The sequence below is a fragment of the Daktulosphaira vitifoliae genome, unplaced genomic scaffold (assembly GCF_025091365.1).
Source record: "Daktulosphaira vitifoliae isolate Bord-2020 unplaced genomic scaffold, ASM2509136v1 Scaffold_1, whole genome shotgun sequence".
Lineage (NCBI taxonomy): Eukaryota > Metazoa > Arthropoda > Insecta > Hemiptera > Phylloxeridae > Daktulosphaira > Daktulosphaira vitifoliae.
Genome location: NW_026099572.1, coordinates 57,543,298 through 57,567,243, shown reverse-complemented (window position 1 = coordinate 57,567,243; position 23,946 = coordinate 57,543,298). Strand labels below are relative to the sequence as shown.

General features: G+C 25.7%; 1 protein-coding gene and 1 long non-coding RNA gene across 8 annotated transcripts in view; one reads left to right on the top strand and one right to left on the bottom strand.

Moving 5' to 3' along the window:
• Positions 1 to 23,946, bottom strand: part of LOC126895281 (uncharacterized) — a 47,935-nt gene that overhangs the window by 952 nt on the left and 23,037 nt on the right. For 2 of the 4 annotated variants that reach the window (XM_050666979.1, XM_050666982.1), the window contains 9 exons: positions 22,824 to 22,868; positions 20,491 to 20,718; positions 20,344 to 20,425; positions 19,417 to 19,607; positions 15,994 to 16,032; positions 14,422 to 14,463; positions 10,768 to 10,806; positions 6,790 to 6,837; positions 3,586 to 3,705 (listed from right to left, as the gene is read on the bottom strand). In XM_050666979.1, the coding sequence (XP_050522936.1) occupies positions 3,601 to 3,705; positions 6,790 to 6,837; positions 10,768 to 10,806; positions 14,422 to 14,463; positions 15,994 to 16,032; positions 19,417 to 19,607; positions 20,344 to 20,425; positions 20,491 to 20,718; positions 22,824 to 22,868 (819 nt within the window). In that variant the 3' untranslated portion in view covers positions 3,586 to 3,600. Of the gene's footprint in view, positions 1 to 3,585; positions 3,706 to 6,789; positions 6,838 to 10,767; positions 10,807 to 14,421; positions 14,464 to 15,993; positions 16,033 to 19,416; positions 19,608 to 20,343; positions 20,426 to 20,490; positions 20,719 to 22,823; positions 22,869 to 23,946 lie in introns of those variants that run through there. The other 2 variants (XM_050666980.1, XM_050666981.1) reach the window with 1 other exon arrangement.
• Positions 5,243 to 23,946, top strand: part of LOC126895309 (uncharacterized) — a 21,377-nt gene continuing 2,673 nt past the window's right edge. For 2 of the 4 annotated variants that reach the window (XR_007701627.1, XR_007701625.1), the window contains exons 1-4: positions 5,243 to 6,572; positions 9,068 to 9,451; positions 11,354 to 11,480; positions 11,539 to 11,668. This is a non-coding gene — a long non-coding RNA (uncharacterized LOC126895309). Of the gene's footprint in view, positions 6,573 to 9,067; positions 9,452 to 10,951; positions 11,153 to 11,353; positions 11,481 to 11,538; positions 11,669 to 23,946 lie in introns of all 4 variants that reach the window. The other 2 variants (XR_007701628.1, XR_007701626.1) reach the window with 2 other exon arrangements.

Genomic DNA, 23,946 nt, shown 5'->3' with positions numbered 1-23,946 from the left:
AGTGAGGTGGCGGCACAGTGGGGTCGTGGCATAGTTGGTCCAGTATAGATGATATCTGACAGTGATTAAAATCACTATCATAAAAAACGCTTCGATGCAAATCTGTAGATAGTGTTTAATTAAAAAAAAAAATTTGTTAAAATAGCATATTTTTGAATATGGTAGCCATTTGCGCATAGAAGATAGGTCGTCGGGACAAATTTTTTTTTTTTCATTTTATATTACATAAAATATGCTTTAATTTTATATATGTTTAAAGGTCGCAGTATTTCCGGAACATTTTCAAAAATTAAGTTGAAAAAGTCCGTTTTTATAAAAAAGTTACTATTTTAAATCCCCCCAGTGAGCAGAATAAGCGTTAGATTTTCAAAAAAAATTATATCAAATGAAAGGGAAATATCTAAGGTTTCTATACAAAAAAATATTATTTTTATTTGTTCATTTTTGAAAAAGTTATGGCAGTTTTAAGTACAAAAAACATCCCGATAAAATGTAATTTTTATCGCAAACATTACATTTTTTTTTAAATTTTCGACAGCCATTTGCACATAGAAGATAAGATGTCGGGACAAATTTTTTTTTTTCATTTGATAGTATATAACATAACCTTTGATTTGATATATGTTTAAAGGACGCAGTATTTCCGGAACATTTTCAAAAGTTCAGTTGAAAAAGATCTATGTTTTTTACAATATTTTAAGTTTTGAACGCCCCCTATATAAGGGGAAATTGTCCAATTTTAATAAAAAGTATGTCAAATGAAAGATGTACTTATAATGTATTTAGAAAAAAAAAATTTGTGCTGATATATACATTTTTCAAAAAGTTATAGCATTTTTAAGTTGAAAATTTAAAATCGAAAATCGAAAATTTTAACACAAAAATAGTGTTTTTTTAACTACGGCAGCCGTTTAAATGTAGAAAAAAAAGTGTCGGGACAAATTTTTTTTTTTCATTTTGTAGTACATAAAATAAGCTTTAATTTGATATATGTTTAAAGGACGCAGTATTTCCGGAACATTTTCAAAAATTAAGTTGAAAAAGTTATTTTTTGTAAAAAAGTTACTATTTTAAATCCTCCCAGTGAGCAGAATAAGTGTTAGATTTTCAAAAAAAATTATATCAAATGAAAGGGAAATATCTAAGGTTTCAATACAAAAAAATATTATTTTTATTTGTTCATTTTTGAAAAAGTTATGGCAGTTTTAAGTACAAAATACATCCTTATAGAAGGTGATATTTATCCCAAGTATTACATTTTTTTTTAAATTTCGACAGCACTTTGCACATAGAAGATAAGATGTCTGGACAATTTTTTTCATTTGATAGTATATCACATAACCTTTGATTTGATATATGTTTAAAGGACGCAGTATTTCCGGAACATTTTCAAAAGTTCAGTTGAAGAAGATCTATGTTTTTTACAATATTTTAAGTTTTGAACGCCCCCTATATAAGGGGAAATTGTCCAATTTTAATAAAAAGTATGTCAAATGAAAGATGTACTTATAATGTATTTAGAAAAAAAAAATTTGTGCTGATATATACATTTTTCAAAAAGTTATAGCATTTTTAAGTTGAAAATTTAAAATCGAAAATTTTAACACAAAAATAGTGTTTTTTTTACTACGGCAGCCGTTTAAATGTAGAAGAAAAAGTGTCAGGACAAATTTTTTTTTTCATTTTTTATTACATAAAAAAAGCTTTAATTTGATTTATGTTTGAAGGACGCAGTATTTCCGGAACATTTTCAAAAATTAAGTTGAAAAAGTTATTTTTGTAAAAAAGTTGCTATTTTAAATCCCCCCCAATGAGCAGGTTAAGTGATAGATTTTCAAAAAAATGATATCAAATGAAAGGGAAATATCTAAGGTCTTAGTATAAAAATAAATTATGTAGATTTGTTGATTTTTCAATAAGTTATGGAAGTTTTAAGAAAAAAAAGTGAAAAAATTTCGAAAATTAGCGATTTTTAAATTTGNAAAATTATGTTGATTTGTTGATTTGTCAAAAAGTTATGGAAGTTTTAAGAAAAAAAAGTGAAAAAATTACGAAAATTAGCGATTTTTAAATTTGTAATTTTTTTGGATATTTCCCCCATTTGCGGGGAACGAGGGAATTTTTTTCAATTTTTAAGGGTAATGTCTTCAACTAGATACGATTTGTGATCTTTTGACGTATTTTTGAAAGAAATCGGTCCAGTGAGAGCTGAGATAAAGTGACAACAGACATAAAAAAAAAAAAAACACATCATAGTAAAATTAATACCTTTTCTGCTTCGCATCGAAGCTAAAAAAAACATTTATTCTATGTTGTTTTTTTTTATGTTACATTTTACCATGGATACGGAGTAAGTTGTAACACGAACAATTATTTCAGTGCGGATTAAAGGAGGACAAGGGAGAGAACGCTACGGGTATGATATGTGACATACAAAAATATATAATTACGTTTTTTATTTATTTTTGTAAAGATAACATTAGATGCAACAATATATAATAAACTAGAGTTTCTATTAAAAAAAATGTTAGTTAGCCCATTCGAAATTCTGGGATAATATAAAATGGGAAACGTAATTTTTTTGTGTTCGATGTATTATTGAAATTACGTTTTCATGGTACTATTAAATCTAACTGATCCTTTTCAAACAGTTAAACAATATATTAATTTAATTTTCATTTGAAGACAATAATAATTTTCCTTATTAATCCATTAAGGATATTTTTCAGACATCAATATTTATGATTTTTAAATAATAGTTTACTCAAAAAAAATTATATTATGAAGTAAAATACTTTATAAACTGTTTCAATATAATCGAATGTAAATGTCAGGAATTTTAAAATACATTTTTTGATTAATGCTTTAAAAGCATACCCTATATGTACACTGCTGCTCAAAAATTTGCAATTCCTTTGATCTCGTAAAACGTTAAACCAAATAAATACATGTTTTTACATATTTCAAATTGTTCCAAAACGAGAATTGTGTTGGAAACAAAATAAAACTTTGTTAGATAGTAATTTTTAAGAGCTTTAAAATATTTTATATTTTCTTATGAAAAATAAAAATTTACAGATATTTTATTGGAAATAAACAATTATTTTTTTTTTATTCCTTTCTCAAAAATATTGGAAATGGAAAACAATTATAAAGAGAATAAAAGTGTATATACAAGGCAATTTTTTTATTATTACCCAATTTTCGCTAATTAAAAAGAATATTTAAACTTTCTTCGGTTACTTTTAATTGTATACTTTTCACAAATAATCTATGTATATGAATTATAAACCTATGTAATACTTTTAAAAATCATCTTTTATACTTTTTAAGGACGTCAACTTTGTTTTTTCCAAATGAAAACAAATATTTTAATTTAATTAAAATTTTGTGGTGATTCTATAATAATAAATGACAATTGAACATAATTGCAATTTAAACAACGGTTTCACAGTCACAATTTTAACAATTGCTAATTTTCGATATTTTTTCAATTTTTAGCATCGCTGCGAAGCTGAGAAAGTATTAGTTTTACTATGAAACATTTAGTTGGTTTACAAAGTTTGAGAAAATTTTTTCGAATTATTATGATGATAGTTCTTATGTCTGTGTGCAAAATCTGTCAAAAGTGACTTCAAAAATAACAAATATTAACTCCATTATTTTGAAAAAGTATTTTTTACAAACTCCGACAGAAATAGCCTTCTAAAATTTTACATAACAAAATGTCGACAAAATTAATGAACTATATTGAATAGTTGACTATTTAATGTATAATTATTTTTAAAAATTCACCCAATGCAATCAAAATATTTACGAATAAATATAAGTGATAGCTACCATGTGTAGCTGAAAAGGTATTGGTCTAATTAATGTATTTAAATATAATTTTGTGATATTCAAATGTATATTCAGCACATTCTAGGCTTTTATTACCAAACATTTTATAAGAAAATTATTAAAAATGTCTGATTAAAGCATAATAATACGAAAAAAAAATATATTGTAAATAAGATAAAAACCCTTAAAATCAACATTTATAACAATAAATTAGTTTTAAAAAATGTTATAAAATTACAAAAATGTTTGGTAGATAACGTGTATTTAGCAAAGACAAAGTAGACCAGTTATCACAAATACCGTTAATTATATGATATCGCGTGACAGCTGATTTCTAGTGTCTTTGCTTTACTCATCCCCTTGCCAACCCAGCACNCGCTAGTCTCCAGCCTTCTTATTTTGAATAAGTAGCTGGAGAAACACCCATGGTTGGACAGCAATTGCGTGAGGTGGAAGTCCACCTCCCCGTGTCTCCTTGTAACCCACTCCTCCAGATTGTTGTGAAGTAATTTTTTAGTCCACTCCCCTTTTGTGGAGTCTTGTACTTGCCTCATCCACTTTCCTATCGTTCGCTGTCTCAACACCCTCCTGTAATCTGTATTGATGTCTACCGCCGAGGCTCTCCATTCATGCAAATCTCTCCTCTCCTCTGCCAATAGATCTATAGGTGGAACTGCCGCTAGGATGTTGGTGGCAGTGCCACTAACCGTTCGGTAAGCACACACTTTAGCCAACAGGATCCTCCTTTGCACTTTCCTGAGTGTGTCAACGCTCGCCTTCTTGTATCTTAATGTGTCCGCCCAAATTGGCGCGCCATATAGGAGCACTGAATGAAGGACCTCCACAAACAGCTTTCTCCTACTTTCTTTCGGTCCTCCTAAGTTGGGCATTATCCTGAGTAGTGATGTGCTCATCTTCATTGCTCTCTCAGCTACCTTGGTAACGTGTTGCCCAAACATGAGATCCCTANTTTTACAAACTCCGACAGAAATAGCCTTCTAAAATTTTACATAACAAAATGTCGACAAAATTAATGAACTATATTGAATAGTTGACTATTTAATGTATAATTATTTTTAAAAATTCACCCAATGCAATCAAAATATTTACGAATAAATATAAGTGATAGCTACCATGTGTAGCTGAAAAGGTATTGGTCTAATTAATGTATTTAAATATAATTTTGTGATATTCAAATGTATATTCAGCACATTCTAGGCTTTTATTACCAAACATTTTATAAGAAAATTATTAAAAATGTCTGATTAAAGCATAATAATACGAAAAAAAAATATATTGTAAATAAGATAAAAACCCTTAAAATCAACATTTATAACAATAAATTAGTTTTAAAAAATGTTATAAAATTACAAAAATGTTTGGTAGATAACGTGTATTTAGCAAAGACAAAGTAGACCAGTTATCACAAATACCGTTAATTATATGATATCGCGTGACAGCTGATTTCTAGTGTCTTTGCTTTACTCATCCCCTTGCCAACCCAGCACGGCAAATCGATTGCCACCGTATCATCCGTGTACATTTTATTGTAAGTCGGTGAGTCAATTGCTTTTTGCGTTTTTTTTTTTTTGTAACAAGAGCTTTAATTTTTTTATTGATTAAATGATAAATTGTTTAACCATTGTACGTCATATTTTAGCTTCGATGCGAAGCTGAGAAGGTATTAGTTTTACTATGCATTTTTTTTTTTTTTTGCCTATTACCACTTTTTCTCAGCTCTCACCCAATCGATTTCTTTCAACGATAACGAACAAAAGTCGTATCTAGTCGAAGACATTACCCTCAACAATTGAAAAAATTTTCCTCGTTCCCGGTAAATGGGGGAAAACCTCCAAAAAAAATTACAAATTTAAAAATCGATAATTTTTGAAATTTTTTTTTCTTAAAACTGCCATAACTTTTTCAAAAATGAACAAATCAACATAACTTCTTTTTTTAGATGCATGATGTCTTTACCTATTATTTGATATATTTCTTTTTTAATCTGACCTTTTACCTGCCCACAGGTTATATTTATATCTCTTTTTCATTCGATATACTTTATCTTAATCATGATATTAATAAGGAAATAGCAGATCATGTAGCTTTTGGAATAATCCACCAATTTTTTAAAATTAAACACAATCTAAAGATTTGCATCGAAGCGTTATTTTTGATAGTGATTTTAATCACTGTCAGTTATCATTATACTTGACCTAACTATGCCACGTCATCACAGTGCCACGACCCCCCTGTGCTGAGTTTTTATTTTTTTATATTACTATGGAAAAAAATTTCCAAAATTATCGATTTCTAAAATTGTAATTTTTTGGGAAATTGTCCCCATTTACGAGGAATGAGGGAATTTTTTCAATTTTTGAAGTTAATGTCTTCGATTAGATACAATTTAACGTATTGATCATCAAAATAGGTTCAGTGAAAGCTGATATTGAGTGGTAATAGACACATAAAAAAAACACATCATAGTAATATTAATACCTATTCACCTTTACATCGAAGCTTAAACTCATCAGATTAAGAATATGACTGATTCATAGTAACGTTTGGACCAATATTTCAAAAGTTATTGACATTTTTGTAACTAAGCGGAAAAAGAAGCGAAAATGAATAATGTTCAATAATAAAAATATCAAATCTCGCGCACCATCTCCTCTCATGATTTTATGTTATTAATTGAAGCTATACCGATATAAAAATTATTTCTAGCATTGGTAATGTTGTTTTTGTAAATCATATTACTAAGTTGACTAAACTATATAATAATTGAAATGATTTAATTCATAGAAAACATTATATTTAAATAAGAATGTTATGTCTGTTTTTTATGCGAAATAAATTGTTCATTTATCTTAAGTTCTTACAATGAATTTTAAAAATAGCTCTTTATTATGTATAAAACTATTCTATATATATATATAATATAATTACTTGTTTTATTTCATCATCTATTTTAGTCTCAAATTTTTTAATGTATTCCTAAAAAAATATTTTATTAATATAATATTATTACAATATTTATTTGCAATCTATATTTACAAAAAAAAAAAAATTGCAAGGAGAATAATATCAAGTATATAATTATGAATAAACCGTACTCAAATAAAATATTTCTAAGTCTAAAATATTAAAAAATTATATTTAAATTACCTTTGTATTTTTTATTACAAGTCATACGTTTTTAGTAGTCACACAATAATTATCATAAAAGAATTACATCATATATTTTAAATTATAGAAAATTTTAATTCTATGTACTTCAATAATTTTTAGCTTCGATGCGAAGCTGAGAAGGTATTGGTTTTACTATGTTGTGTTATTTTTTTTTTGTTTCTGTTACTACTTTTTCTCATCTCTCACCGAACGGATTTCTTTCAACGATACGTCAAAAGATCACAAATTGTATCTAGTCGAAGACATTACCCTCAAAAATTGAAAAAAAATTTCCCTCGTTCCCCGTAAATGGGGGAAATCTCCAAAAAAATTACAAATTTAAAAATCGCTAATTTTCGAAATTTTTTTAATTTTTTTTACTTAAAATTGCCATAACTTTTTTAAAAATGAACATATCAATATAATTTTGTTTTATAGATACCTTATATTCACCTATCATTTCATATATTTTTGTAAACATTTGACCCTTTACGAGCCCATAGAATAGGTTTCAAAATGGTAACTTTTTCACAAAAAAATTACTTATACATTTAACTTTTGAAAGTGTTCCGGAAAGTCTGACACTTTTATATATAACTTAAATTAAAGCTAATGTAATGTACTCTATTAGAAAAAAAAAAAATTGACCTCTGGACTTGTCTTCATGATGAAAATGGCTACCTATTTTTGTGTGAAAATTCTCGGTTTTATTTTTTACATTTTTAACTTTATAATGCTATAACTTATTGAAAAGTGTATGGATCAACACAACATTTTTATGAAAAATAATATTTTTTAATAATCCTTTTTTCATTCAGGATATTAATAAGAAAATAGCAGATCATGTAGCTTTTGGAATAATCCACAATTTTTTTAAAATTAAACACTGTTTAAAGATTTGCATCGAAGCGTTTTTTTTTATAGTGATTTTAATCACTGTCACTTATCATTATACTTGATGCCACATCACCACTGTGCAGCGACCCCCCTATGCTGGTTTTTTTTATTGTTGATTGCGGAATGTTTTATTAAAGTGAAACTTCTTTACAGAGGGTCCAAAAATAAAAAACCCAGCACAGGGGGGTCGTGGCACAGTGAAGACGTGGCATAGTTGGATCAAGTATAATGACAACTGACAGTGATTAAAATCACTATAAAAAAAAAACGCTTCGATGCAAATCTTTAGATAGTGTTTAATTTTAAAAAATTGGTGGATTATTCCAAAAGCTACATAAACTGCTAGTTCCTTATTAATATCCTGATTAAGACAAAGTATGTCGAATAAAAAAGAGATTATTAGAAAATAGTATTTCCCATAAAAAAATTATATTGATCNAAAAGGGATATAAATATTATTTCTCATAAAAAAATTGTATTGATCCATTTATTTTTCAAACAATTATAGCATTTTAAAGTTAAAAATGTAAAATATAAGATCGAGAATTTTCACACAAAAATAGTTATTGGTAGCCATTTTCACCATGAAGACAAGTCCAGAGGTCAATTTTTTTTTTCATTATAAAATATATTACATAAGTTTTAATTTAAGGTATATATAAAAGTGTCAGTATTTCCGGAACACTTTAAAAAGTGAAGTTGAAAAAGGGTTGAATTCCCCCTGTGGGCAGGTAAAGGGTCAAATTTATAAAAAAATATATCAAATGATAAGTAAGGACTTTAAGCATCTATTTAAAAAAAAATTATATTCATTTGTTCAAATTTGAAAAAGTTATGGTAGTTTTAAGTAAAAAAAATTGAAAAAATTTCGAAAATTAGTGATGTTTAAATTTGTAAATTTTTTGGAGATTGACATTTCCGGGGAACGAGGGAATTTTTTTCAATTTTTGAGGATAATGTCATTGACTAGATACGCTTTATGATATTTGACGTATCGTTGAAAAATTCGGTTCAGTGAGAGCTGAGAAAAAGTGGTAACAGACAAAAATAAATAAATAAATAAAAAACACATCAAAGTAAAATTAATACCTTCTGAGCTTCGCATCGAAACTAAAAGAAACAGAAAAACCACAGAAACAGAACGGAGCAATCATTTCAGGTGTATGTCGGAAACGGAACAGAACGCATTCTCCGTAATCCATATTCGGTGGTGGCCTTGTCACGGTGTCAAGGGCGGGGAGACACCCGATGACAACTGATTGTCATTTAAATAGCTGGACGGCTGATATCGAGAGAGACACGGTTGTGCGTCAGCCTAGAGCGTAAGGCGGTGCCGTGCCAATACAATCCTAATATTCTAACAATGAAATGACTCTGAAAGAAGTTTTACTTCATCAGCGTGGACTCTTAATACGTACTAGTATTTGTTTTAGACTTCAGACGCATTACCTGAGCTACACAAAGATATGATCAACGTGTATAAAAATCAAATATTGGTTCAATATCAAGTTTAAGCAACATGATTCTAAAATTTGTTATATAAGTAAGTTTATATTTGTTTACTCAACAATTAATTGAATCAGTAATTCCCATCAAATAAATAAATTTTCCAATTAAAAAATATTGTCCTTGATTTCATAAAGGATTTTATTTATTTATCACTTCCAGAACTTAATACAATGTCGTGTAACCACAATTTTTACTTAATAAAATTATTAACTAATAGTAATAACTTAATAACTTTACGAAAAAATTACAGTACACCCAAAAAGATATAAGCACTTTTACAAAAAATTATTTAATGATTAAGTAAACATAGAATTGCTAAACTTAATACCAGATTCAACATTTCGTGTGATTTTTAGAACATCATATTGACAAATGGAGTGAAATATTGAATATATTAAAGGTAAAAATATATTACCACAGTTATTTATTGTGAATGTTGTTGCCCAAAGGGGAGTTAAATTAATACAAGAGCATGATAGCATAATAATCAAATATGAAAACCAAAAGAAATTCTTACAAGTTGTTAATGATTAACGCGAATATTGTAATAATTGCAAAAAACACATAATAATGATCATTGTGTATGATTACTTTTACGATCATCTCAATAAGTAATAATCCGATTTCGATAAATTATATATAATTATAATACTCATAAAATATAAAATATCGTAATACAAATTTCTTCTTTCATCATATAATAAAGTAACTTTACTCTTAATTCAAGTCAATATTCTATAAAATAATATAAAGGTACAAACATTTTTATAGAATATATAATTTGTTTTTTAGAACTTTTGTATGAAACATGATAAATTGATAGATAAATAGTATTTATGTAATACTACATCGTTTTCGAATAAATAAAAAAATTGATATTTTTTACTTTTTAAGAAAAACTAATAAATTTAGAACTAAATTTAAAATAATAAAAGTCATACTTTTTAGATAAACAAAATCACTAAAAATCTACCCTGGAGGTCCATTTTCCAATTCTCTTGTGGTTGATGAATTTGACCTAATTTTATAGGACTTATTTTTTCTTATATTTCAAAAAATTTGGGGAATACGATAAGACGGTTAAAATGTATCCAAAAAAATTCTTTGTTCATAGTTAAGTGCTTCTCTATTGTACACTACATATCTGATTGAATAAATATTATAAAGTGATTCAAATATGTAATACATATTTGACATTACAAATATTATACTATTACGTATAATAACCTAAAAAAATTCTGACCTACTATTTTTTAAATTATTTGCAAGTGATTGATATATTTACTAATTTGTTTTAATAAATATTCTATTCAATTTTATTAAAATAATTATTATTTATCATATATTCACTTCTAATTCATTGTGATTACGAGCTTCTCTAGGTGGTCGCTGAAAAGCAAAATAAATTTCGATGATTATTTTTATTATCTATTAATGAATTATAAAATTAATTATATGATTTTAAGAAAAGTAATTTTCTATATCTTATATTTAAGGAAGGACAGTTGTGGTTTATGTTAATCTTTATTAATAGGGAAGTTAAATTCTCATGCAACGATATTCAAGAAAATAAATGAAAAATTGGTGATAGTACAATTTGCAGTTATTGAGAACTTATAGATTACATGACTCGTGTTGAAATAGCACCAACTACACCAAAAACATAGCGCTCAAAACAATTTGTTTCCAAACAATGTTTCCAATGAGAAATGGGAGGTTTTTATTATCAAGCAAGGTATCGCTCTTTAAACAATCATCACCAACTTTCTCTTATGTTTGTGTCAATTTAATTTATAAATAAATAGAATCGTCCATTGTAAATAAAGACGCCGTAATACCTATGCATATCCAACTATTGGTATAACAGTTAAACATGTTTTCCTTGTCATCTAACGACACAAAGAGTGACACAAACTGTTTTTATGTATTTTTCTAGAAAAACTACGAGAGACAAAAACTGATTATAAAAAATCAATTACAGCAGCACGAATGATGATTCAATGTTATACCCGTTATTTACAATTACGGGTAAAATTGTTGAGACAACAAATGGAAACAAAGAGGTAGGAACCAGAAAATAAAGTGAAACAGAATAATTATAAATGACTTTGTTTGTTTTAGATTGACCAAAAAGTTCAATATTATGATAACAATATTATTATAAAATCAATGTATAATCTATCGCTTGTTGAGTTACAAATCGAGTTTGATAGAAAATATGTAGGAACAATATTATTGTGTATAATTTGAGGTGAGGATAAAAGATATATAAGAATGTAAGTAGCAAGTAGAGAGGACTGTATACAGTACTTAACATTGATTAAAGGTGTTAATTTTTGGATAATGTTCCAGAAATTCTCTGAGTTTTAAACATATGTTAAATAAAAGTCTAAATTGCCTTTTTTTTCCCCCGACCGGCATTATTGTGGGCTGCCCTGGAACTACCGTGAGGCATTATTTCAGGGCAAGTCTAAATTTCCTACAATAAAGTAAAAAAAATTGTCCCGATTACATGTCTTTTATATGTAAACAAGTCAATTTAAGCTCTTTTCCTAATTAGAATCAAAAACCCGATATAAAAAATAACAATGATAATAATATTTAATTACACTAGTTTAAAACAAAATTGACCTATGACTTATGATAGTAATTTTTTATGTAAAATCATCCACTGAGTCGAAAATGAAGTCCAAAATACAAAAAGTAGAACAGTTTTTGAGTTATTGCGAAATTAGCGTTTTTCGTGTGCTGCGAAAAAGTGTTTTCATTATATTCTAAATATCGTTAATTGCATTAAACTGATTTTCATTTTTTTTTACATAAAATTAAACAACATAAAATTACCTATAACTTTTATCTTAAACAATATTTTACCTGATTTTTTTCTCGTTTGCTATCTACGAGTTTACCTCTGAATTTTTATCATTTTTTTCAAAATGCCAGGAAAAATTCAGAGTTTTACGTAAAATACACCAATAAAAAATAAATTGATCAACCATAATATGGTATAATATAATATATTATATTCAATAGACATTATACACTGATACATAACAAAGAAAATAATATATTATTTTGTTATATTGATAAAAAAATGAAGAAGTTATGCGCTATTGAAAAATAAAACAAATTTCTTAATATCAGAGTTTTTTATTTCGATGCTTTAATTTTGTAATATATAGAAAAAAATATTGAAAAATTACTCACAATATTACTTTTCAAAACAAAATTTCGATTTTTTAAATAACTTAAGGTTATTTCATATAGGTTTATTGGGATATTTTTATTTAAAATCGGTTGAATGCAATTAACGATATTTAGAATATAATGAAAATACTTTTTCGCAGCACACGAAAAACGCTAATTTCGCAATAACTCAAAAACTGTTCTACTTTTTGTATTTTGGACTTCATTTTTGGACTCTGTGGACAATTTTACATAATAAATTACTATCATAAGTCATGGGTCAGAAAATTTTTTTTTATTTGTAAACTAGTAATAATAATAATTATTAATAAACTGAATAATGCAATTATTAAAAAATACAGTTTTTCTTGTTTTTTTCCCAACTAATTGGGGTCAGCCACCCTTATCCCAAATTTCCGCTTGACACGATCTCCTCCATCATCTACGCTCACATCAGCCATCCTCATATTGCTTTCAATTACATACCTCCATCTCTTTTTTGATCTTCCTCTATCTCTTCTTCCTTCAACATAAATTTCCATAACTGTTCTTACAGCTTCTGATTCCTCTCTTCTCATTACATGACTAAACCAAGCCATCTAAGTATTTTCTCTCATTTTATCTACGATTGACACTACACCTATACTCCCTCTTATATGTTCGTTCCTTATCCTATATTCTCTAATCTGTAATTTCACCACCTGATCCTTTATTCTTATCCTGTGTTCTTTCTGTTTCTGTATACAGTGTATACTATACACTCTTCCCATACTTTTACACTCTCTCTCTTCCTGATTGAATGTATGATTACAACCGTTACAATCATTATTTACAATGCTCACAAATATATAGAGGTATTTTCAACATAATGAAGTTTAAAATAACTCTACATAAAGGTATAGAACATAATATAGTTACAATTGGAATTTGTAAAAAAAATTAAGTGGAAAATGTTTTGACACACCTGATACGTGTTTTACATTTAAAATATAAATCGATGTCATTAATTTTATATACAGAATGATTAACTTATCATTAACCACTATATTAATCGAAAAATAAGAATATTTTTGATGTTCATTTTTATACTTTCTAAGGGTGTCAACTTAAATTTTTCAAATAGAAACACACCTAATTAACTAGATTTTACTATAGATAATTATCTAGTTAAGAAAATGACTGGCCGATAGCAACTTTTAAACCAGTGTTTCGAAAGTTATTGACGTATTTATATCTAACAAGGGGAGGTCACGGTGTGGTACCCACCGATTTTCATAAAATGTATATAGANGTGTGAAAAAGAATATGGTTGAGAAATAATTAGAAATAAAAATAATAAAATTTATGTCTCACCGCTAATCATCATTTTAATTTGTTAAGAATTTCCAAAATACTGTTCTAAAAATTGCTATCGAATAGTCAATTTCTTAGATCATTATCTATTAAACAAGCTTGTTAATTATGCAGGTTGTAGAGTTAATAAGGATATATGTGAATTGTTATAAACAATGAAAACAATAGAAAATCGTATCCTTATTTACTGAAAATCCTATATATTTTTCCACGTGAAAAATTAAAATTATAAAGTATAAGAAATAAACATAAAAATTTTTTTATGATTGATAAATTGAGAAAAACATTGAACTAAAAGAAATTAATAAAAATGTTATAATAGGCTGTTCATCTAAAAATTATGGAAATATGTATTGCAGGGCTAAATAATTTTTTTATTTAATTAAAGTTCATACAATAAATTTATTTTTAAAACTATTTCTAATACAAAAAACATTCTATAAAAAAAAAAAATTATAGATTTACCTTTTTGGATTTTTTTTTTGTTCTTATATTTTTAATGAATTCCTGAACAAATATTTAATGAGTATTAGTATTATTATATTAATTATAATAAATAAGGTTATAATGATAAGTATTAAATTTATCTCCTGTACAATTAAGTTTATATTTATTTACTCAATATTTGTTTGATATAAAAATTTATTGAATACAACTTTCTAGTATAAAAAGTATTATCTTTGTTGTAATGAAAGATATTTAACACATTCAAGCCCTTAATACACAATCGTGAAACCAACGTTTTTACTTTTTTTTTTTTTAATTTTGAACCGTATTTTTGATATTAATATAATGCTTCTTACCCTAAAACATGCTAAATGATATAAATAACTAATTATAAATTAATTTTATAGTTAAAAAGTTAAAAAAATTTTAAAGTTGAATTATAAATTTCTCTGATAATTATTTTTTTAATTTATTTTAGGGTCATTAATTATCAATTTTTAATAAAGCATTGTACAAAAATATAAATGTTAATTTAAATATATGTTATTATTATGATGAAGAAGTGATGTAGCTATTAATAATAAAAAAATAGTTAAATAACATGCTTTCAAAGCTCTTAGAACTAAAAAGTTAAAAATAATTTTTAAAATAAGCATAAAACAATAATAAACCAAAATTCATGCTTTAATAGCGTGTTTTTTAGTTTCTTAAACTATATTTATTTTTTAGTTTTTATGATATCGCTGTCACAGCCTCGGAATGTTTATTGTCAATTATGACTATCAATAAATATAATTTCTGTATTGGCAGTTAGCGTATTTATAAACTCACAACTATGTCTTACTACTTTTGATAATAAAGGCTATTTACTTGCGAATATCGTCATAAAAAACCAATTAGCTACTTGTATTTGTAATCCCTTATGTTTTATACATGTATATTAACTCAAAATAATTTGAACCTTTAAATGTTTATATCTCATAATAAACAATAAAATTTTTTTTATATATATATAATATTGATTATAGCCACGCGTGTATGGGTACAAAAACCAAAAATAAAATTATACAAGAATAGTGTTGTTGGCGTGTGTGACGGGGTGGGGTGAATGCGTTAAGACAGCCTAGTTTCAAAGCGACGGGATACGCAAGAATAATAACACTAGGCGTGTGGAGAGTTACAAACATACATACATACAGATGAAACTAATATAAGCGTGTTAAAAATACAATGTACACTTTCTAACTGATTAACTTAATTTTGTGGAATAATTCAAATACGTCCGATAACCTAAATACATTCTGACCCTCTATTTATGATATAATTAGCAAACAGTAGATGTATTTTCTAATTATAGTTTTGAAATTTACACTTTTTTTAAATAAATGTTTTTTGAATAATCAAATTTTAGAATGTGTTGAGTAGTCTTTAGTCTATGTTATATGTTAATAATTAGATTGTGATAAAAATTCTACTTAAAAAATCATATTAAATCAATAAGAATATTTTGGAGACTGATTTAAACTGGCCAATTTGTTTTAATCTATTCACTATATAATTATATTAAAATATTATTTATCATATATTCACTTTTATATCTTCAGGACTACGACTTTTATTTTCTGGATCCTGTAAAGTAAAGTAAATTTTGATAATCATTTGTATTGGTCATTAATGTACTAACAGAAATATATTTGATTTAAAAAATATTTATTTCCTATATCTAGTATTTAAGGGAGCACATTCACGATGGCAATATTTTGTAGTGTTTAAGATATTTTTTATTTTTTTCATCACGAGATCTCAGTTTTGAATGTTTTTATTTTAAATAAGGATATATAGTATGTATATAATACATTAAATGGGTAAAGTAACAAAAAAAAAAAAAAAAAAATAAGGCGAGAAAAAAAAGAGAACTGTATTTTTTCCATTATTTTAATATTTATGTGTATTATATTTTAGTATTACGATTTGTGATCTTTCGATGTATCATTAATAGATATTATTCCGACGAAAGCTGATAAAAATTAACGAAAAAAATGTATCATAGTAAAATTATTATTTATTAGCTTCACATAAAAGCTAAAATTGTCTATTTCGTCCATCTGTCTGACCAATGAAGTATAATAATTAAAAATGATAGAGTTACTATATTTTTATATACCTATGTTATAAAAATATAATAGAAAAAAATTCAATCAAAATACTAATATTTTCAAAAATTATTTTTGTAGCTTGTTTTTATTTTTAATTTTAATAATTTTCAGATGCCTTAAGTTTTTTTTAAATTACGCGAACAATTTTTCCAACTGCACAAACAATATTCGTCTGAACTTTAAATTATAATGGGATATTAACAAAAACATATATTTTAATAAACCAACAGATGTAATAAAATACTAAAAATGATTCAATAACTCTTGATTATTTGATAAAGTATAGTTTTATTTAATAAATTATATTGAGTAAGTAATTCTAGAATATATGGAATATTATGGGATGGATTAAATTAATATAGATTAAGAACTGAGAACCATATAAAATGATAAAATTGTTACCTTAAATTCAAATTTAAGAAATTTAAAAAACAATATGTCAGCCAAAATTGCATTATAACTATTTACTCGTTAGTAAAAAAATAGTAAAAATAAATCAAGAATTTATATTATTATTTAAAGTCTATAAACAATAATATAGTGATAAAATTCTCTCGGTCGCAGATAATTCATAATATAAGCTAACAATAGACATCGATTTTCATAAATAACATTGCTGATTGATATCAATAAATTAAATGATAACAATTTATTATTTTTGCAACAATATAATGCATTGGAACAAAAGAAATTGACTTAAGATTTAAACTTAGAATTTTATATTTAAATAGTTGTATTCTACATTAAAATTTACACAATTAAGGTGTTGCTAATAATGATATTCGATAAAAAGTTGAATAATTAGAGTTAAACTCAAATTACTTATAACGTGTTGAGCGACAAGTAATATAACTTTTTAAACATACATTTTTTTATGTACAGTTACACTTTGAAGATCCACATATTTTAAACATTACAATCCGTGTTATAATGCACAATAAATATTACAAGCAAATGACATTAGTAATTGAGGCTTCAATAACAATATAGAGATTCCTTAATTATGTTTTAGGAGATATCTTTGAAAATAATAGTTAACCGTTGTTTTATTTTTTAACAATAATGGTTTTTTATTGAGCTGAAATACGAATAAACCATACATTATCATAATGTAATCAACTTTAATGTTTATCAACTTATGTCTTAAAAATAAGTACACTTTTTGTCTGATAGAATTTAAACAATTGTGTCTTGTTAAAAATCAAATAATATAAATACAATTTTGAAACTAACATTTTTTTTCAATTGAATAAATCTGATGAAATAATTAAAAAGTAGGATTGCTTTTAAGAAACGAAATTGATACAAGTTTACTTTAAAAAATTAATTTCAGGAATATTAATTTTTTGTGTAAAGTTGTTCAACATAAATCCATTGTTGCTAAAAAAATAAAATAATAATTAGCTCTATTACTATTAAATAGGACAAGAAATGATTTTGAATAACAGCATAATTATAATGATTAAAACGAAAATTTTTGTTAAAACGTAATTAAAATATGTTATCAATAAACTTAAATAAAGTTAAGAATAAGGCTACTTATAATGTAAAACAATTCATATTAAAACGAAAATAAATTATTTTAAGCATTGAATTAAAAAAAAGTAATCATTTGACCATATATAAAACTACTTATAGTAGTGAATGATTTTTTGAACCCTTCTAACGTTTAACTGAATTATATGATAGACTTATAATAAAGACTGTTTTACTAATCTGACTATTTAAATTAATATTAAAATTAGTAAATCACGACGGGACACACTATATGTTTTAACGTAAAATAAATAAAAAATTATATTCGGCATTTCCTTGTGAGATTTTTTGTAAGGCATAGTAACGAAAAAATCATATTCATGTATTTATGATGAACTATCTAAAACCGTGTACATCTCGCTTTTGCATAATTATTCTAGACGAATTTATCACTTTGAATTATCAAATCTCGTTATAATTATGTAAGTTATATGAGGTGATCGGTTTACAATACACCACTCGATTACTCTCAAAATAAATACAATATTGAAAAAATATTTTTGGTTTTTTTTAGTTACTTAAATTTCTTGATTTATTAGCTGTTAATTACTTTTAAGATCATCCCTTAAAACGTATAAGGGTGTCAACTTAATTTTTTTAAGTGGCAACATACATAATTAATTAGCTTAAATCTGGTTCGCAGCTATTATTTTTATCTGTAGCTGATTTATAATAAGACATTCGAATACTATATAATATTACAATAAAAATGTAAATAAATATAGTACAAAATGTTGATATATTTTTTATTCTTGATTATTTAGCAAATAATTACTTTTTAAGTAATCATCTCTTATTATTTAAAGGTGTGTAGACTTAATTGTAGCTTCGATGAGAAGTTGAGAAGGTATTAATTTTACTATGATGTGATTTTATTTATTTATTTTTGTCTGTTACCACTTTTTCTCAGCTCTCACCGAACCGATTTCTTTCAATGATACGTCAAAAGATCACAAATCGTATCTAGTCGAAGACATTACNAATATGTATGCAGCAATTAAAAAAAATAAACTTAATACCCCTATACGTTATAAGGAATGATTCTAAAAAGTAATTATTCGCTGATATATCAAGAATTATATGAAACTAACAGAAAAGAAAAATTATTTTGAGAGTAATTGAGTGGTTAATGATAAACCGATCCTTGTGTATATAAATCTGTGTTGTAGTCATGTCATTTAAAAAACACATTTTATTTGGTTGATAAAATAATTTTAACCCCCCGCGGTAAAGTCATTGATAAGTTCTTACTTAACTCTACGTAATTTTACATTGTTATTCAATAAGTCTTACAAATTATACTAATGATAAATTTTCTTACCACTTCTATAACAACATTATAATGTTCATTATAATTAATCAAGTATATGCATTCTTCATTTTCGTCTTCGTTTGTCACTAAATTTTTGCTAATGAAGTGCCATCCATCCACAGGATATAAAGTGTAAATATATATTGATGTGTTTAAAAATTCAGCTGCTGCAGCTATTTCAGGAGATTCTGCGAACTCAGCTAAGTACATTTAAGAAATAAATTACAATAACTGGAAAAATGTAAAATTTTTAAAATAATGTTATTAATTTTAACGGTAATTAAAATATTTTTAGGATAAAAATGTGCTAATACAAACATTTATTACTCAAAAATACATTATTTGTAAATTAAACTATAATATAACTATAAAAAAATAGTGCAAATTTTCAAATGCAAGTAGTAAACATTGTAATGCATAAGATACACATTGTATATAACACATTTTTGATACCTTAGTAATATTTTTGATCAAGTAAAATATATTTAAATTTTAAACCATAGTTTTATAGAAATTGAAATTTATTGGAAAGTGAAATTTTTCAAATATGTCAGTCGCAAGCCAAGTTATAACCTATATACGGTTTGTGCATGGGTATATGAGTTATAATTGGTCTAGTGATAAGGTTTACCTCTACGACGTCATGAGTCGCAGGAGATAATACCGTACCGTGCCTTTATTGTTCACATAATTTCGGGTACACTTTCGATGACCGACAGTCTATACAACCCAATTAGTGCCCAGTGTCAATAAAAACACGTATTACTTTATTTTGTTCAAACGTGTATAAAGTCAAAAAATCATTAAATCTGAGTAATTGATATCCTAGATTGAGTAACTCAAACTTAACCATAGATGATTTATTTATCTAATTCCAATTGATCAGTGATTTACAATAAAGAACAACTCTCAAAAAAATAAATTGTTAATTCTTACATGTATTGTACATTTTTAAAATTCGGGCATTTCGTTCGTCGTCCTTTGTCATTAGTTTAAATGAATCGGAATGTGTCATAAACTTTTAAAAATAAAATAATTAAACACAATAATTTACTTTTATTTAAAAATTAAAAATTTATTTACGTCGACTATCAAAAATCGCAATTTTGAACCATATTCGATTGAACCACTTATCCAATAAGAAAGAGCGCTGAAGAAACAATTTCCGTCACCTGGTATCTCCACTGGATTTATTGGAACATTTCGGGACTTGTGAGGCTTTTGATTAACACATTCTTGAAATTTAAATTTCAATTCCTCGCATTTTTTAATTTGCCAATTATTGTTGACTGGCAAAAATTCAAATTCATTCTTTGAAAAAAAATTTCGATTAAAACCTATGAGTTATCAACTCACAGATTGCATATACAAGTTGTTGTATAAGAATCCACATATTTGTTTGGTAATTTCTTGATTGTAAAATATTGATAATTTGTCATGAGGGTTAAACATGAACTATTATTTACTCTCGCCTCTATTATGTATCTTAAACATATTTATACGATTTTAATTGGAAAGTTTATACTCCTATACTACACGCTTGATTACTAATATTAAGCATAATATAAATACTAATACTAACATTTGTAAAAAATTATTTATAGTTGATTAAGATATTTGTAATGTATCAAATTTAAGTAAAGTTTATGTTACTAAAATTTGTTGACAATTACAAAAACTTGCTATTTTAAAGGCCCTTTGTACACATAGAAATTAGTAAAAACATCAGAAATAAAATTTATCCAATATAATACTGTTAGTAAATTTGAGCTTGTAAAAATATTAAGATAAAATTTATTTATTTATTTTTATTATAAAAAAAAATTCATTAATTATGACTATAACTATACTAAAAATGGTTATAACGATACGTCTTATGGTTGTTTTTTGCGCAAGTAACTTTATATTTAATTAGGCAATAATTGACTGATTCGATATGATATATACTTATTTTAATAGAGTCTTATTTATATAAATCTTTTAGACCCTCGATATACCATTTAGTAACTGTATATTTTTAAATTATTGAAGTTAGATAAAACCCAGCACAGTGTGAACGTAATATAATTAGGTCCAGTATAGATGATATTTGACAGTAAAATCACTATCATAAAAAACGCTTCGATGCAAATCTGTAGATAGTCTTTAATTTTAAGAAATTGGATGATTATTCTAAAAGAAAAATTAACTCCTATTTCAATCATTATTCCTAATTAGTAGTTGATTTATAAGTATAATTTATGAATAAATATCTATCAAAGCAATTCAACGTATTATGAAATTGATATTTAGTATTGTGATTATTTCGGAGAATTTGTAAAAAATTATAAAGTAGTTATTACACTTATGACAAACGTGTATAAAAATTGAAGGGCTTGACACAGAACATTTAGATAATAATTTGTTCTTAATTATGAATAAATGGCCTGCAAAAAATGTTCATCTGAGTAAAAAATATACTTATATTATTCAATTTTTCGTCCTAATTTCAAATCAGCAACTAAATGTTTTCCATCACCAATATTTTTTTATATATAGGGGGGAATTCAAAATGACAACTTTTTCACAAAAAATTTACTTCTTCAGCTTAAATTTTGAAAGTGTTTCGGAAAGTCTGACACTTTTTTATATATATTAAATTAAAGCTAATGTAATCTACTTTATTATGTAAAAAACAAATTTCGAACTTTATTTTGTCTTCACGATGAAAATGGCTACCAAATGCTATTATTGTGTGAAAATTCTCAATTTTATTTTTTACATTTTTAACTTTATTATGCTATAACTTTTTGAAAAATGTATGGATCATTACAATCTTGTTATACTTGATCCATCTATACCACGTCACCACTGTGCCGCAATCCCCTGTGCTGGGTTTTTTTACCTTTTGAAAATCTAATATTTTTTTATACAGAGTATCGCACTATGATTTAATAATTTAAATATTTGTTTATATAGTCCTATTAATAAATCACAGTGGGACATATGTACGTTTTTTAATATTTGATAATATTTTCTCTTGAAGTTTTTCCGGTCACCATTCTGGGACAGCTATCAATAAAACATTAATTTTGATTCATTTGAATTAAGAATAAAATATAGGTTTAAAAGAGTTAAAATAAAAGTTAATCTAATATCTTTATTCAATAATCTATTAAATTATGAAATTCTAATAGTTGATTTTATACAGAATGATCAATTATTGATTGATTGAGTTTTCAAACTAAAATCCAACTTATACCTAATATAAATGAACTGAGCGTTATATCATGTAATTGAAATTATATGTATATTTTTATTTATTATTCTATCAAATGAAATAATTTTTTTATTCATCTATAGTTTTTACAATGGATATAATTAAGAACTTTTTAAACTTATAAAATACTTTCTATATAAAAATAAAATAATTTTACTTTATGTTTAGTTTGTAATTGTTTTATAACTTTTTGAATATAATTCTAAAAAAAAAATATTTAACGAATATTAGTAAAAAAACATTTATTATTAATATTAATTTTAATATTAATATTTATTTGATTATTTAATATTTTATTAATTAATATTTTAACATTAATATTAAATTAACATTTAATATTAATGGATTAAAATATTATCGATATTTAAATAAATACTAAATACTATGGTTAAGATTCAGTCATTGTTCGCCTAATATTTATTTCTAACCCTATTTGAATAATTTGTTGTGAACAATTTATAATGCTAATGGAATAGTTTTTAAGTGAAGTACTAACATTTGTGTCGGCGAACATAGAATTAGGTAGTCCAGGACGGTTGACCAACGATCTAGTAGTTTATCAGAGGGGATCAGCACTACCTATCGGGCAACGCTTCGCATGAGGATAATTTGCAATTCCAATCACCATTTTTTCGCAAAAACCAAGTGGATGAATAAAAGCGCATATTTTTTTTTTAATTATCTTTCTTCAGTTTTTCATATTTATTTTTGTAAAAGTTATTTTATTAAAATAAAGTACGTCAGTTTGTTTAAATCATACCTCTTTAACTTCGCCTTAATTACTGCATACTGGCTTCATTCCAAAACACTTCCTTGTCTATTTCATCACATCCTACTTGTGGTGCATAGGCACTTTTCACCATTCAGCACTTTTTCCTCGAATATCAATTTCACGACTATAATCCTGTCACTTTTCCTAGCTACTTCTACTACTTTACTTTTCATTTCCTCATCCATTATTATCCCTACACCATTCTTTGTACTATACTTCCCTGAGTATATTATTTTATAACCCTCGCCTATTTCCCTTGATTTCTCTCCTTTCCACTTAGTTTCCTGCACACAATAAATGTTAACTTTCTCCTCTTCAGTACTTCTACGAATTCTCTACTTCTACCAGTTAATGTTCCAACATTCCAAGTACCTATTTACGCCGGCTGTCGACCTGACGCTACTTCATTAGTCGCCTTTTATGACTGGCAGAGGGGTCGTGGAAGTATTCTTAGCCCCTATTCACAGGGAATGTTTTTGAATAAGTAAGTTCGTTATTATTATATACA